The following is a 16740-nucleotide window of genomic DNA, read 5'->3' on the forward strand; positions in this document are numbered from 1 at the left end:
ATGCACTAAAATACTAAAATTTCCACACACACAGTATTTATATACTCCTCTCATTTACCATTCCTGATTAAACAAACTGCGCAAAAAAACAATCACTTCCCTCTTAACTCAAAACTAATGAATTAGCTGAGACTTAACTCTGGCTATGAGGGTAATGTAGACATCTACATGCTCATATCTTCATCCAGTTACTTCGAACAGCATTGTGAAGCTTGTAATATGGAAAAATTGTGGAAACTTGATTTTTCTTTCTGCCAAACTATTTGCTTATCAGTCATATATTCAATCAGAGATTGCCAGGCATTGCTCTTCTGGTTTTGAATGAGTGTGTGTGTGTGTGTGTGTGTGTGTGTGGGTGGATTTGAGAGCAATAATCAGTAGTAGAAATGTTCACAGCGCTAGGATGTGTACATCAGTCAGACTGCAGTGTCTCTGTTACTGATTAGCATAGCCTCAGATAAACCCTGATAAGCTTGTTTGGAAGAAAAGAGATGGCGAAAGATCCAAGGTTAATGCTCAGGGCTGTAAACAGAAACGACCTGGACAGCAGAGGCGATTCCTAGCAGCGTGTTTTAATGGCACTGTGAAGAGACTATGCAGCACTTCCTGTCTCTTAAACCCTGAACTAATACATCAGATTCAGGAGATCATTCTATTTATTCATCACTTTTATTTATCGAAGCAAAATGAAAGGATGTCACCTCAGGATGTGAACGTTTATTCACAATCACTCGATTCTGTCAGAAATCTGTTTCTCCAAAGCGGATGGAAAATCTGTCGGGATATTGAAGCTATGGAAATAGATTTCGTGTTTTGAAGACAATAAGGTTTTTTTGTTAATATTTTAATGAACAAATTTTGGTTGGATTTCATGTCTTTCATGCTTCATTCTTTCTGTTAATTGTCAGTAACAAGTTAATAAATAAAAAAATATTTATTAAAACAAACATATCTGTATATAATGTCAAAATACTAGAACATGCTAGCTAACTAATGCTAGTTAACAATATTGGGATGTAATGTAACAGAATTTATCTCTAGCTTTAGCTCTTTAATTGGTCGTCTGTCAAATCATAAGCATATTTCTGATGAGCTGCAGTGAATGAGGTACACTATGTTGCCAAAAGTTTTGGGACACCCCTCCAAATCATTGAATTCAGGTGTTGTTTTTCAGGGGTTGGCCCTTTATTTCCAGTGAAAGGAACTCTTAATGCTTCAGCTTCATACCAAGACATTTTGGACAATTTCATGCTCCCAACTTTTTGGGAACAGTTTGGGGATGACCCCTTCCTGTTCCAACATGACTGCACACCAGTGCACAAAGCAAGGTCCATAAAGACATGGATGAGTGAGTTTGGTGTGGAGGAACTTGAGTCCTGACCTCAACCCGATAGAACACCTTTGGGATGAATTAGAGCGAGCCAGACCTTCTCGTCCTACATCAGTGCCTGACCTCACAATTGCACTTCTAGAGGAATGGTCAAAAATTCCCATTAACACACTCCTAAACCTTGTGGAAAACCTTCTCAGAAGAGTTGAAGCTGTTATAGCTACAAAGGGCGGGCCAAATCCATAGTAAATTCATGTGCATGTAAAGGCACACGTCCCAAAACGTTTGGCAATATAGTGTAGCTACAACACACAACATTAACACAAACACAAAGGTGTGCGAAATTTCCAAAAACACCAGACTGCATTCAGCACTGTTATTGACTTAAACACCACCCAGAAGAAACCCAGCAATGTGTTATGGGTGTTATGTCTCAAAACATATTTTTATGCATGATGTATGAGCGAGCAGTTCTGTTTGTGGGTTGACACCAAAACCTGAGCCACCAGTGACGCCTGACGCTTTTTTAGAACATAATACTGAGATTATTATTTTTTTTTTTTTTATCATGTTTTTGTCCCACATTGTATAGTGAAATGTAAACCTGGCCTCCTCCTCCTCCTTCTTCTTTTTAGTGCATATAAATAACTTGATAATAAGTGGATAAGGCAGAATAAGAAACGTGATATGAAGAGATCTGAATTTGGAGCTGTCATTATTTTCAGAGCTGCTGTTCTGCCAAAATTGTGTCATGATATTTAAATACTTGAGAGAAATATGACACACACTTACTGCTGTCAGTAACTGAGAACGAAACAGAAATCTCTTCCAGTTAAACTGTGTCTGAACAAGTAGAGTCTGCTCACAGCACTGGTACCAGTGTATCGTGGGAGGTTTTGATTCTTTGGATGTAAACCTGAATGGCCAGATTGCTCCGTTTACACAGAGACAAACACACCAGCTGGGGCATGTTCATTTTCTCTTTAACACACACACACACACACACACACACACACACACTATTAACGACATGCCAGTAGTCAGCTATTGGGGTGAAAGTGCCTTTTTTCTGCAGCATAAAGCTTCTATCTCGTATTATTCGGCTCAATTTATTATTCATCTCGCTCTTATATATTCATTAAAATAAGACATCCATTTAGAATTATTTGCTTCACCCAGGAAGATTTTCTTTACAGATAGTCCAACTTCCTAGCTGCTTCTCTTTTTTAATACTACATGAAAACCACTGGGAAATGGTTTAATACTAAAACTGAGTAAAAACTACTCTATTAAAAATTCAGAAATACATTTTCTATGTAGAGTGGCACCTCGGGTCGTTTCCACTGGTTCAGTCAGTCCTGATGTTTCCACTGGATTCTGTAGTTTCTTTCCAAAAACATGTAACAGTAGTTCAATTGCCACAAGTTATGCGAGTGTGTGTGTGAGAGTGTGTAAAAGAGAGTGGGTGAAAAAGAGAGTGTGTAAAAATATGTGTATGTGTGTATATGTGAGTGTGGAAGAGTGTGTGTGTTTAAGAGTGTGTATGTGAAAGAGTGTGCATGAAAGAGTGTGTGAAAGAGTGTGTGAATGTGTGTGTCCATTCATTCATTCATTGTCTATACCCACTTTATTTCTAATTAGGGTCACGGGGATCTGCTGGAGCCTATCCCAGCACACATTGGGCAAAAGGTCACCAGTCCATCACAGGGCCACACATATAGACAGACAACCACACACACTCACACTCACTCCTGTGGGCAATTTAGAATTGTGAATGTGTGTGTGAATGTGTGAAAGAGTGTGTGAATGTATGAAAGAGTGTGTGAATGTGTGAAAGAGTGTGTGAATGTATGAAAGAGTGTGTGAATGTGTGAAAGAGTGTGTGAATGTATGAAAGAGTGTGTGAATGTGTGAAAGAGTGTGTGAATGTATGAAAGAGTGTGTGAATGTGTGAAAGAGTGTGTGAATGTATGAAAGAGTGTGTGAATGTGTGAAAGAGTGTGTGAATGTATGAAAGAGTGTGTGAATGTGTGAAAGAGTGTGTGAATGTGTGAAAGAGTGTGTGAATGTGTGAAAGAGGGTGTGGATGTGTGAAAGAGTGTGTGAATGTGTGAAAGAGTGTGTGAATGTATGAAAGAGTGTGTGAATGTGTGAAAGAGTGTGTGAATGTATGAAAGAGTGTGTGAATGTGTGAGAGTGTGTGAATGTGTGAGAGTGTGTGAATGTATGAGTGTGTGAATGTATGAAAGAGTGTGTGAATGTGTGAAAGAGTGTGTGAATGTGTGAAAGAGTGTGTGAATGTGTGAGTGTGTGAATGTATGAAAGAGTGTGTGAATGTGTGAAAGAGTGTGTGAATGTGTGAAAGAGTGTGTGAATGTATGAAAGAGTGTGTGAATGTGTGAAAGAGTGTGTGAATGTATGAAAGAGTGTGTGAATGTGTGAGAGTGTGTGAATGTATGAGTGTGTGAATGTATGAAAGAGTGTGTGAATGTGTGAAAGAGTGTGTGAATGTGTGAAAGAGTGTGTGAATGTGTGAGTGTGTGAATGTATGAAAGAGTGTGTGAATGTGTGAAAGAGTGTGTGAATGTGTGAAAGAGTGTGTGAATGTATGAAAGAGTGTGTGAATGTGTGAAAGAGTGTGTGAATGTGTGAAAGAGTGTGTGAATGTGTGAAAGAGTGTGTGAATGTGTGAAAGAGTGTGTGAATGTATGAAAGAGTGTGTGAATGTATGAAAGAGTATGTGAATGTGTGAAAGAGTGTGTGAATGTGTGAAAGGGTGTCTCACGCCCAGTGTTCCAGGAAGTGGCTCCAGATTCCAGGATAAAGCACTTATTCAAGATGAATGCAGGAATTTTTTACTTGGGTGATGACCATCACTTTTTTTTTTTACTTGAATTTGTCTTAAAAATTCAAATAATCAAAATATCAGTATTAACGTAAGAAGCAAAAACATCTCTAAGTGAAAAGGCTTATTTGATCTCTACAGGAAACAGGAAACAGTTGATGGGAAAACAGACTGGAGACCCGAATCCCAGAATATTTTGTAGCTCTGCTGCCTGCCCTTTTTTTTTTTGTCTCTTTCAAGAAATGAACACCATAATGTGATCTGAATTAGAGCTGGAATTATTTTCAGAAAATTAATTTACACCAAACAGATTTGAGAGAGTGCTTCGTTAAACGTGGGGTAAGATTCATGGAGATTCATGTGCGTGATATAACACCTACCTGAACATTGCTGCAGAGAAAATACACACCTTCATGGCAATGATACTCCCTTCAGCAACATGATGCTCCCTGCCACACGGAATAGTTTGAGTCACATGACAAAGAGTTCAAGGTGTGGACTTGGCCTTCAGATTCTCCAGATCTCAATCTGAGCATCTCAGGGATGTGTTGGACTTAAGTGATCTAACAAGAATGCTGTTAAGACCCTGGTTCCAGATACCACAGCACACCTTCAGAGGTCTTGTAGAGTCCATATTTTGTCTCGGAGCTGCTTTGGTGGCACAAGGGGGACAATATGAGGCAGGTGGTATTAATGTTATGGCTGATCTGTGTTCGTTGTGTTTTATTTAAAGGCTTGATTTAAATACGGTATATTTGATACGTCTTCTAGACACATCATTCTCAACAAGCCAACAAGCTCTAACGCTTTCTATGCTATATGTAGATATTAGCAGTTATATTTTAACCATGTTCGATGCTTGTGACACTCTAGTTAAGGCATGTTGTGATGTTTCAGTGTTTCTCCGTCCTGGTTACATGTTGATTTATTGCTGCTAATGTGATTGTAGTGTCTCTCTGGTTTTGTGGTTTTGTAATGGACTACAATGTTCCAGCAGGTTAATTGAGCATTTATGTGTCATCTTAGTGGGTGTAACGTCTGCCTTCCCTCTCTCTCTCTCTCTCTCTCTCGCTCTATCTCTCACTCTATCTCTGACTCTGTGTGAGATTGTGAGCGTGTTTACCTCAGGACTTCGCTGCTGAGTCAGCAGACTCACCTTACTACAATACCAGTATGTCCAGCAAGAGGGTGATGGTGGAGATTAAGGGTGTATCCTATATGCTTGCAGTTGACAGGAAAGCTCTTTAACGCTTTAAAGTAATGGTCAGTGAGAAAGTGTGGTTCCTCATTATATGACATTTGTTTGAAACATCACGTTATTTCAGTATATAATAAGTGGAAGCTTAGAATTGTTATCCAGCAACATATACAGTACACACTATATGGCTAAAAGTATGCAGTTTGTGGTACCTGACCATCACACACATAAGTGGTACTTCCTCAAGCTGCTGAAGGAACACAATTATACAGAATGTCTTTGTATGCTGTAGTTTTACAATTTCCCATCAAACCCTGAGAGAGACTTAAACACTGTTCCAGCGTGACAATGCCCCTGTGCACAAAGCCCCTGAGCTTCATGAAGTCCTGGTGTGTTAAAGTTGAAGAGGAAGAACTTGAGTGTCCTGCACTGAGCCTTGACTGACTCAATCCCACTGAACACCTTTGGGATGAACTAGAACAACGAGCACATGTGGGTGTGATGGTCAGATGTCCACTAAAATTTCACGAATATTAAAAACATACATTTTCGTCAGAACTGTTATGAGCCACAATTTCCATAATGCTGCTTTGACTGAATGTTGTTAATGCTGCGCTTTAACACAGATCTTTCTTTCTCTCTTCTCAGGCTCTGGAGCAGGACCAGAGCTGTCTGCACAGGATGAAGAAGATGGTGAAGGGCATCCACGCCTCCGGCCTGAGTGAGTTCATTTCGCAAATCTTTCAACACTGCTACTAGTACTGCTATAATCACGTCACGAAACAGAGGAAACAGCTGAGCTGCGCCAACTAGATGTGAATAAGACGGATATTGCAGGAATGTTTAGTGCATGAGGAAAGTCATGGAATGAACAGAATGAGAGGAAAGTCATTCCGAGCTAACTACTATGTTAAAATTATTGTCTGAAGAGAGATGAGAAGCTGGACATTAAACTCTAGAGGCTAACACAGATATTGATATCTGTGATATTTACCAGATAGATATTTGTTCCACTGATATGGAATCTATAAATAAAATCTAATTGTATGTTGCTATAAAAATCTTCTTTTCTCTATTCTCTCTCTCTCTCTCTCTCTCTCTCTCTCTCTCTCGCTCTCTCTCTGTTTTGCTACCTGACCTTTATGATGTGTGTTTCTGGGAAATGGATCATTAACCTTCAAAAAGGGATGTAGCTTAGTGGTAAAGGTGTCCGCATACTGATCAGAAGGTTGTGAGTTTGAATCCCAGGTCCACCAATTTGCCACTGCTGGGCCCCTGCGCAAGGCCCTTAACCCTCTTTTGCTCAGTTGTATAAAATGAGATAAATTGTAAGTCGCTCTGGATAAGCCTAATGTCATAAATGTAAATAGCCAAAGGAACAAGAGCCAAAGGGTCTCGTTTCAGAATAAAACAGGACAATGCAGGACATGTCCTAATACAAAAATGAACAGTTATCTAGTTACTTATCCTGAAGATAATCATTTTAATCTTGCAACCTGAAGTGTTGTATTTTATTTTACACCACAGGAATTCACCTGATTAAAAAATACTATTCCAATTTTGTTTTTACATATTAATAAAAGAAGTGGGGCTGTTTTACAGTTGTGTTGTAGCTCTTAAAGTTAATAAGGCAAATGTTTAGCTGTTAATGTTACTAGGAAATGGGAAAACCCAAATCCTGTCCTAAAGACTGCACCCGTTGGGGGAAAACTGTACAAACAGCTCAGATTTGTCTTCGTTAAATAGTAAAAGGTTTATTATTTGTTCCTGTGTTAGCTGTTACTACAGAAACGGTCATATGTTCGAACAAGCTCATTGACACAGGACTGTGATTCGAACGATTGGAAGAGCCGATGTTGTCGAAAATGATCTCACACTTCAGAATAAAAAAGGAAAGCAGGCTATTGTACCCAGACTGCATGGAAGCTCTGAGAGCTCTTTAGGGCTTTGACACCTTATTGGCTTTTCCTCCCTGCTTTTTCTTCCTCTTCCAAACATGATGACTCACTGAAGAAATACGGAAACTGCCTGCTAGAGCTGCAGCTATGTAAACTCCCCCGATCTGAGAAGTTCATGAAGACCAAACAGCCGTATCTCTCTCTCTCTTTGTTTTTCAACCTGGCCTGTATGATGTGTTTCTGGGAAATGGATCATTAACCCTTCAGAAAGCGCTTCACATTTGGGAAGCAGATATATTATGAGTCACTGTAATGCTACAGTTTGGCTGTAGACCCCTACACTTCCTCCCCCTCTTTTTAAAACACTCACACACACTCCCCCCCCGCCTAACCAAACTCAGATGGTTTATTCCGGTAAAGGCAGTTCAGTCAGGGAGGCCCCGGTTTCCTGGCCTCATCGGGTCCAATCTCCCCTCGGGGTATCTGATGAAGCTCTGAATCACCTCTCTCTCTCTCTCTCTCTCTCTCTCTCCAACTTCTCCCCATATTTAAGCCATATTCCTTATTCATTGTGCAGTGTGTGTGTGTGTGTGTGTGTGAGAGAGAGAGAAAGAGGGCATGACCTTGCTGAAGCTTCATTCACTTATGCCTTCAGAATGTTTATGTGAGGTGTATGTGTGATTTATGACTTGTGTCAGAAGTCGGTTATTTATACTAAACTATTACTAAACACGGTCATGCAGGATGTATATCCGTATCGAAGTGACGTGATTTATTTTTTAAAAACAGTAGAATTATGCCGTCTATATTTTTAATCCTTGTTGCCGGGGTGAGGAACTCACATAATGCCGTGTAATTGTCTTGTACAATGGTGCTGCCGTAATACATGTCTGTGTCTTATGTCTTGAACGTTCGTAAACAAGAGCTGAACTTTTCACACGTGTCTGACAGGTTTCCTGTCCTGCAACCACGTCGACAATGCAGACACGTTCCATACATTTCTATGCTGTTTGAATCGCTCGGGGTTTGTTTTCTTTACTGTATCCTTCTTTCTTTGCTCATTCTTATTTACTATTACGGATCAGGACAACATTTCTTTTTAAGTTTCCCGGATTTTGACCCGAATGTTGGTGGATGTTAGTGTGCTTCTCTACAGATACTGTGTGTTGTAGTGTTATTTCTTTAGTAATATCAATTTATTGGTATTTATTGATGTAGATGCTGAAATGTACTGAATGTCATATACACTGACCAGCCATAACATTATGACCACCTGCCTAATATTGTGTTGGTCCCCCTTTTGCTGCCAAAACAGCCCTGATCCGTCATACACTGTGTATTCTGACCCCTTTCTATCAGAACCAGCATTAACTTCTTCAGCAGTTTGAGCAACAGTAGCTCGTCTGTTGGAACGGACCACAAGGACTAGCTTTCGCTCCCCATGTGCATCAATGGGCCTTGACCACCCATGACCCTGTCACTGGTTCACCACTGCTTCTTCCTTGGACCACCTTTGATAGATAATGACCACTGCAGACCGGGAACACCCCACAAGAGCTGCAGTTTTGGAGATGCTCTGATCCAGTGGTCTAGCCATCACAGTTTGGCCCTTCGTCAAACTCGCTCAAATCCTTACACTTGTCCATTTTTCCTGCTTCTAACACATCAACTTTGAGGGCAAAATGCTGACTTGCTGCCTAATATATCCCACCCACTAACAGGTGCCATGATGAGGAGATCATCAGTGTTATTCACTTCACCTCTCAGTGTTCATAATGTTATGGCTGATCGGTGTACATGATGTAATAGACAACACATATTCTGATTGGTTGATCAGCCATGGTGATGTAACTTTAATCCGGTGACTGTTTGAGTAAAAGTATCATGTGATCTTTGTGAGTTTTCCTAGTTTAGAAGCAAATCCCAGCATCACCAAGCTGCCACTGCTGGACCCTTAACCCTCAGTTGCTCAGTTATATGGAAAGGGCGTCTGCCAAATGTCATAAATATAAACTTAAGTTATAATCAGATATGGTCACACCTTGCCCCCCCCCCCCCACCCACCATATCCATGTTGTTGCAGTAACAGCAATAGTCTCTAGATAATATAAAGCTGATAACGTTAACAGTTATTTGTTTCGTATACACAAAAAGGATCGGTCAGATCGAAGAAGGTCAAATTCCAGTCGTCTTTGCTTTTAAGCCAACATTTTTACTTAACAGAGCCAGGCTAAGAAAAAACAATGAAAAACAATCCTCCAAATAAGATGAGCTGTGGAGCGACTTGCTGGATTAGCATTTGGCTAAAGCTTGTTTTTTGACAGACTGGTTACAGATATGTTGGAACGGAACGCCGCTCTGATTAATGTGGCAGATAATGAGAAAGCTGAGCTGAAGGTTATGTAGTAATACAACAGTAATAATAATGCATAATAAAAACAGAAAGTGGTTTTATGGCACTACAGCCCTTCTTGCTTCATAGTGAAACTCTATATGTTTATTTTAACTCATGTGAGTTTATAAGGATGGAAAGGATGGGAAGAAGAAAAAACAACTACAGAAAAACATCTGTAGTGTCCCTGTCCCTGGTTAAGGCATTGACCCACTGATCGGAAGGTTGTGAGTTTAAATCCCAGGTCCATGTGTGTCTACCCTTGTGCCCATGAGAAACACCCTTAACCATTAATTTCTCAGTTTTATAAAATGATATAATGTATGTAAGTCACTCTGGATAAGGGTGTCTGCCAAATGTTTGCTTAATACACCAATCAGGCAGAACATTATGAACAGTGACAGGTGAAGTGAATAACACTGATGATCTCCTCATCATGGCACCTGTTAGTGGGTGGGATATATTAAGCAGCAGGTGAACATTTTGTCCTCAAAGTTGATGTGTTAGAAGCAGGAAAATTGGACAAGTGTAAGGATTTGAGCGAGTTTGATGAAGGGACAAATTGTGATGGCTGGACAACTGGATCAGAGCATCTCCAAAACTGCAGCTCTTGTGGGGTGTTCCTGGTCTGCAGTGGTCAGTGTCTATAAAAGTGGTCCAAGGAAGGAACAGTGGTGAACCGGAGACAGGGTCATGGGTGGCCGAGGCTCATCGATGCATGTGGGGAGCGAAGGCTGGCCTGCGTGATCCGATCCAACAGAATACACAGGTGTCAGAATACACAGTGCATCACAGTTTGTTGTGTTTTGGCATCAAAAGGGAGACCAAGACAATATTGGGCAGGTGGTCATAATATACTGCCTGGTCGGTATGCTGTATGCCTAGAATACATACATACATTATCAATATTATTTTCATTGATTACAGCTCTTAGAGTAATATCTGTAACAAGGTGTTTATTATAGAGCTCATTCTAATACAGTATCATTTTTATCGTAAAAGATTGGACCTAAGCTCCACTTTCCTTTGCGCACTTTGAGCCTTCATGTTGCAGTTTATTGGTTAGTTGAAAAAGCTGTCTTTTTTTTTTAACATAAAGAAAGGGTTAAAAGAGAGTGTGGTGCAAAAATGACTGCTGTAACAAAAATAACAGGAGCTCACTTGTTTTGCGGACATTTCCTAACCATTCCCTCACAGGAATAATCAGAGAGCAGAAAAGCCCAAATTCAGACCTCAAGCCATTAATCAACCGTTATATATTAGACAAATGGGAAGAATGTCGAAGTTCTTTTAAACTAAATCATGTAGTTGGGAAAATGTCTTTCTACCCTAAACGTAGAAAGCACTGATTGGTGTACACAACGTGCCAAACAAGACACAACCCTTTGGTATTTATTGAACGGTGATAAACCACCAAAATGTCAATATTTTAAATCTCTCTTGTCTGTAAAATAGATTTTTTTAGTCTCCTTTTATCAATCTTTGAAAGATTTTTCCATATGATGGACACAGGAAAACATTTTGGTTTTTGCACGTAAATTTTTAAAGAATCATTTGCCGTTGTCATTTTTAAAGCTGAATTTTTATTGGATGTTTGATTAATATCTGTATTTGCCTTGAAATCGTCATTGAAGCTGGTAGGGCTATAAGCTTTAAAACTATAAATAAAAACAAATATCTAGATTATTAAATGTAACTACAAGGTTTTTTTTTTTTTGAATAAATAAACAATTTATTAAAAATAAACAATGATATTTTTTTTCATTAATTGTTAGCAAGTTACTGTGGTATAAGAGGAATAAAACACTTTGGGGTGACTCAGATTCAAGTCATGCCACGTGGTCACTGATTATTTTTCTAAAGCATCATTCCCCCAATAAGTGTGTTATTCCTTTCATTTTTAACACGGTGATCATTAGCTTCTCAGCTTTACCTTGTTTCCTTTGCTTGTATAAAGCCTCAGACTCAAATAACACAGAGGTCAAGTCAGGCCAAGCTTGAGATTCCTGTAATACATGAATATGTATATTTTCTCCAGCACAACTAACGAATTATTATATACTTCCTTTTCATCGTATCCCGTTAAAATGGTCTGAACATCCCTATTATAATATCCGAATAGCCTTAGAACCAAAACAGCATTGACGTGAAAGCGTTTACAGCAACACAAAGGATTTATATTTACAGCCTGGCTGTAGTTTATGTAACGTGGCACACATGGCGGTTCGGTGGAGCTGCTTGGTGTTCGGCTCGAACACATTCTCAGCGAGTGTGAGCTCTGTGAAACCTTCTTTGATGTCTGAGTGCACGTCTGCCTGCAGTGTGTTTCTGCCTGTTTTTCCGATAAGAAATCAGAAGTCCTAAGCCTTTTATCTCACGCTGTGATATATAGACAGAGTTAATGGCCAAGCATTACTTTTACAATGACGTGGCTTTCTCGTGCGTCTCGCTCAGTTTTAATCCATCTGAAGGGAAACTGGGATGTTCATCATGCACAAGAGAACCTCAGATGTTGGAATAAGTTCTCTTGGGTTATGCTGAAAGATTGGAAATGTGGCTAGTGTTATTATTAGTAAAGGAAAGCTTCTTTCAGGGATATGACTGTTTACAGGACCTGGAATATTTTAGACTACATGCCGTTAATTTCTTTGAACTGACCGGTGAAGTGAATGAGACTGATGATCTCCTCATCATGGCACCTGTTAGTGGGTGGGATATATTAGGCAGCAAGTGAACATTTATTTTCTCCTCAAAGTTGACATGTTAGAAGCAGGAAAAATGGACAAGCGTAAGGATTTGAGCGTTTGTTTGTTTTTATTTTACCGAGGTAAACCTCTGCAAAAGGCTAACAGCTCTGGGCACTTTGTAGTTAAGCAATATTATATTGTAAATATAAAGCTTAATATACGTTATATTTTCTCTAAATGTTTATAGAATAGTAATCACAATGAAATAATAAAAATACGGCATATATAGTAAGCCTCTTTTTAGTTTTCTGAGGTAAATATCTGTGAAATGCTTCATCGGGTTAGCTTTTAATAGCTTATCAAAACTGTCTGGAAATGTTTGTTAACGTAAAAATTAAGCTAAGCTGTTTTGAAAATCTCGTGTGGATGGTTTACAGGTCAACCTTATGTTCTCGTATCTCAAACATTTGCATTTTTTGTTTAGTTCCGTGACACAGATCAGATATTTATATTTGTCTACTTGTGTGTTTTAGGTCATGTGGAGTGTAACGAGCAATACACTGAGATTTTGGAGAACCTGGGAAACAGCCATCTCTCTCAGGACAATAACGAGATCTCCACGGGGTTCCTTAACCTGGCAGTGTTCACTCGGGAGGTGACGGCGCTCCTCAAAACTCTGGTGAGATTTCAACTATGCAGTAGTATGACTAATAGAACAGAATATATGTAGGTGTGTGTATATACTGTGGATAGATAGATAGATAGATAGATAGATAGATAGATAGATAGATAGATAGATAGATAGATAGATAGATAGATAGATAGATAGATAGATAGATAGATAGATTGATTATACCACAGGGCAATTGAACATTATCTCATATATATGAGACGCTGACTCTCTTCAGTTAGCTGATATTTGGATGGGATTGTATTAGGTCATAATCAATTTCCTAGCGCATCTTGTCCTAGCGTAGCATATGTGTAAGAAAGCATGTGGTGATAAGTCATGTGTTACTGAGACACAACCTATAAGTCCAGAAAGTATGGCTTTAGAGCTTGATGAGAAATATTGCTCAGCCTAAATAATGTTACAACTGCAGCCAAGTCATAAGCACAGCGGCAGGTTACTCAGGGTGCACCTGTGTGTGTGTGACATCTTTCGTTTACTTAGGAATGAATAATGATTTGGCTCCAGATACACTGTAAGAGTGCACTAGGGGACTGGGAAGGATGTTGTGTGTGTGTGTGCGGCAGCTGCAGCCAAGGCCCTCTTGAACCGGACTGGTCCGGATCACTCTGACCGATTGTCTCCATAGTGACCTTAATTCATCCCAGACCTGAGTAAGTGAGTGGGTAGCTCCTGACCGCTAAACTGTCAATCAGAAAATCTCCAGGGATGCTGATCTCACACAGAAACTGGGCTCGGAAAATAAACTTTTATCCTTTTTGATCCAGTGTGTGTGTCCTTTGCTGACTCCAGCTCTCTTACTGTATCTGCGATGTATTTCTTTTTTATGAGTACAGTTCTGCTGCATCTTTTTAGATGAACAGTTTCAGGTTTGGAGCTTTGTAGCAGAATCGATTATCCACACCTTGTCGTTTCGGGTCTTTCAAGGACATCAGGTTTCCCGTTTGTAGAATCTGCTTACTGGATAGGATAAAATAAGAGATAAGATTAGCTCAATGAATGAATACATTTGGGGAAAATATAGATGCAGACCTTCTAGTGTAAAATAATAATGTAATTATTCTTTAAGAACTGAACAAACTGACAAAAACGACGGAACAGTGCAAGTATAGATTGGATACTGGATACTGGAGATTGTATACTGTCGAATTCATAGTGTAGTTAAGATAATGCAGACTCAATACTGTAGACTTGATGGTGTAGATTAGATATTCTAGACTAGATAGTGTAGATTAGATAGTGCAGACTCAATACTGTTGATTGGATACTTCAGAATGGATACTGCAGACTTGATACTGTAGACTGGATACTGCAGACTCGATACTGTAGACTGGATACTGTAGATTGGATACTTCAGACTCGATACTGTAGATTGGACACTTCAGACTGGATACTGTAGATTGGATAACACAGACTCTATACTGTACACTGGATACTGCATAATCAATACTGTAGATTGGATACTGTAAACTGGATAGTGCAGACTCGATAGTGTAGATTGGATACTGTAAACTGGATAGTGCAGACTCGATAGTGTAGATTGGATACTGTATACTGGATAGTGCAGACTCGATAGTGTAGATTGGATACTGTATACTGGATAGTGCAGACTCGATAGTGTAGATTGGATACTGTAAACTGGATAGTGCAGACTCGATAGTGTAGATTGGATACTGTACACTGGATACTGCAGACTCGATAGTGTAGATTGGATACTGTAAACTGGATACTGCAGACTCGATAGTGTAGATTGGATACTGTACACTGGATACTGCAGACTCGATAGTGTAGATTGGATACTGCAGACTCGATAGTGTAGATTGGATACTGTACACTGGATACTGCAGACTCGATAGTGTAGATTGGATACTGTACACTGGATACTGCAGACTCGATAGTGTAGATTGGATACTGCAGGCTCAATATTGTAGATTGGATACTGCAGACTCGATAGTGTAGATTGGATACTGTACACTGGATACTGCAGACTCGATAGTGTAGATTGGATACTGTACACTGGATACTGCAGACTCGATAGTGTAGATTGGATACTGCAGGCTCAATATTGTAGATTGGATACTGCAGACTCAATAGTGTAGATTGGATACTTTAGACTGGATGCTGCAAAAAACATGGGAAAGTTTAACAGTGTTTTTTCCTGTTATTTTTTTATTTCATAAAATATAAGTTACCCGATATTTAGTGTTTTGTTGTGAGCTGCCACGTTGTTCCGAGTGGAAAGGTTTTAGATCCGAACTCAGGGAGAAAATACAACTTCAATCCTACAGAGGAAGAAAAATCAGAAAGACTTTCCTGTCCTCATCTCAGGACTTTGTGCTGCTTTCTGTGACGTACAGAATTATTTATAGTCCTGATATCTGTCTTCTGGAGCCTGGCTCTTCTGAAGATTTTGTCATCTTCCTCTCTGTAGAACTCTATAGAGAACAGTTTCTGTAAAGTTGCTTTGAGATGACGTCTGTTGTGAAAATACAAATAGAATTGCTATACATATAAAATGGATTGGAATAGAACTGTTTGCATGTTTATGGAGGTCCTTTAAGGCTTCATTGTGTTTCTGATAATCATCAACTGCTTAATGACCTGCGTCCCAGGAGAACCAACTCACTGCTGCTGTGAGGTTTTGGCTGTAGGATTTGATAGGCTGTGTGTGTGTGTGTGAGATAGAGAGAAAGGCATCTGTGTGTGTGTGGGGGGGGGGTCATATGCTGCTCTTGGCTCTGAACTCAGCAAGTGTGTGCTGTCTGTCTTTCAGCACTTGAGTGTTATTTTCATGTCTTGTCATGAACACAAGACAAACAAGGTGAGGGTAAAAAGTGCACTCGTCCTCACCAGGGTCTCACGCTTTTCTCTTCTTTTCTTTTTGTACGAGTTTCAAATCCTTTTCCTTCAATTTTTTACTTTGTTCAGTTCCAAGCAAATTCTGTGCACTTATAAACTCTGTTTCTTTGTGGGAATTTTCTCATGGCGTTCTTTCCAGAGGAAGATTTACACGAAGTCCTCTCCTGCCAGGTCGAGTCTTCTCCTCCTTTTGGAACTCTGTCTTTTCAGCTCCACAGGGAAAGTCGACTGGAAACCTAGAAATATGGACCAGCATCTGGAATGAAATTGCTGATAATAAATCTTCCACTGAGAGTTTACTTTAAAGTGGCACAAGTTGTGTTTGGGTGTATGATTTGGATGCTTGGTCTGTCTCCCAGCTGTGTGTGTGTGTGTGTGTGTGTGTGTGTGTGTGTGTGTGTAATGTGTCTGTCTCTCTGTGTGTATGCAGGTGCAGAATCTAAACAGCATCCTCTCCTTTCCTCTGGAGAACATCCTGAAGAGTGAACTGACAGCCAGCAGACTGGTGAGTTTCACCAACATGCACGAGTTGTTAAAGATGGAGTGGAAGAGGTCTTCATTAAAGGTTCAACTATCCATATTAAAGGTGCCAAAAGCCAGTACTGTCAGGATTTCATGATTTGCAGTCACAGATTTTTTTCATTTCCATTGTTTGTACCACTTATCCGATCTATCCTCGGGTCAAGTGGAGCCTGTGCCTATCTCCAGCATCAAGGCAGGATACACCCTGGACAGAGTGCCAACCCATCACCACACACACACTCATTCACACACTACAGGCAATTTAGAGACTCCAATCAGCCTGAAGCATGTCTTTGGACTGTGGGAGGAAACCAGAGC

At 39.8% G+C, this 16740-nt stretch overlaps 1 protein-coding gene across 3 annotated transcripts in view; it reads left to right on the forward strand.

Moving 5' to 3' along the window:
• Nucleotides 1-16740, forward strand: part of asap3 (ArfGAP with SH3 domain, ankyrin repeat and PH domain 3) — a 43764-nt gene that overhangs the window by 2338 nt on the left and 24686 nt on the right. For 2 of the 3 annotated variants that reach the window (XM_058398970.1, XM_058398971.1), the window contains exons 2-4: nucleotides 6022-6094; nucleotides 12884-13029; nucleotides 16331-16405. In XM_058398970.1, the coding sequence (XP_058254953.1) occupies nucleotides 6022-6094; nucleotides 12884-13029; nucleotides 16331-16405 (294 nt within the window). Of the gene's footprint in view, nucleotides 1-5624; nucleotides 5866-6021; nucleotides 6095-12883; nucleotides 13030-16330; nucleotides 16406-16740 lie in introns of those variants that run through there. The other variant, XM_058398972.1, reaches the window with a different exon arrangement.

The sequence above is a fragment of the Hemibagrus wyckioides genome, linkage group LG09 (genome assembly GCF_019097595.1).
Source record: "Hemibagrus wyckioides isolate EC202008001 linkage group LG09, SWU_Hwy_1.0, whole genome shotgun sequence".
Lineage (NCBI taxonomy): Eukaryota > Metazoa > Chordata > Actinopteri > Siluriformes > Bagridae > Hemibagrus > Hemibagrus wyckioides.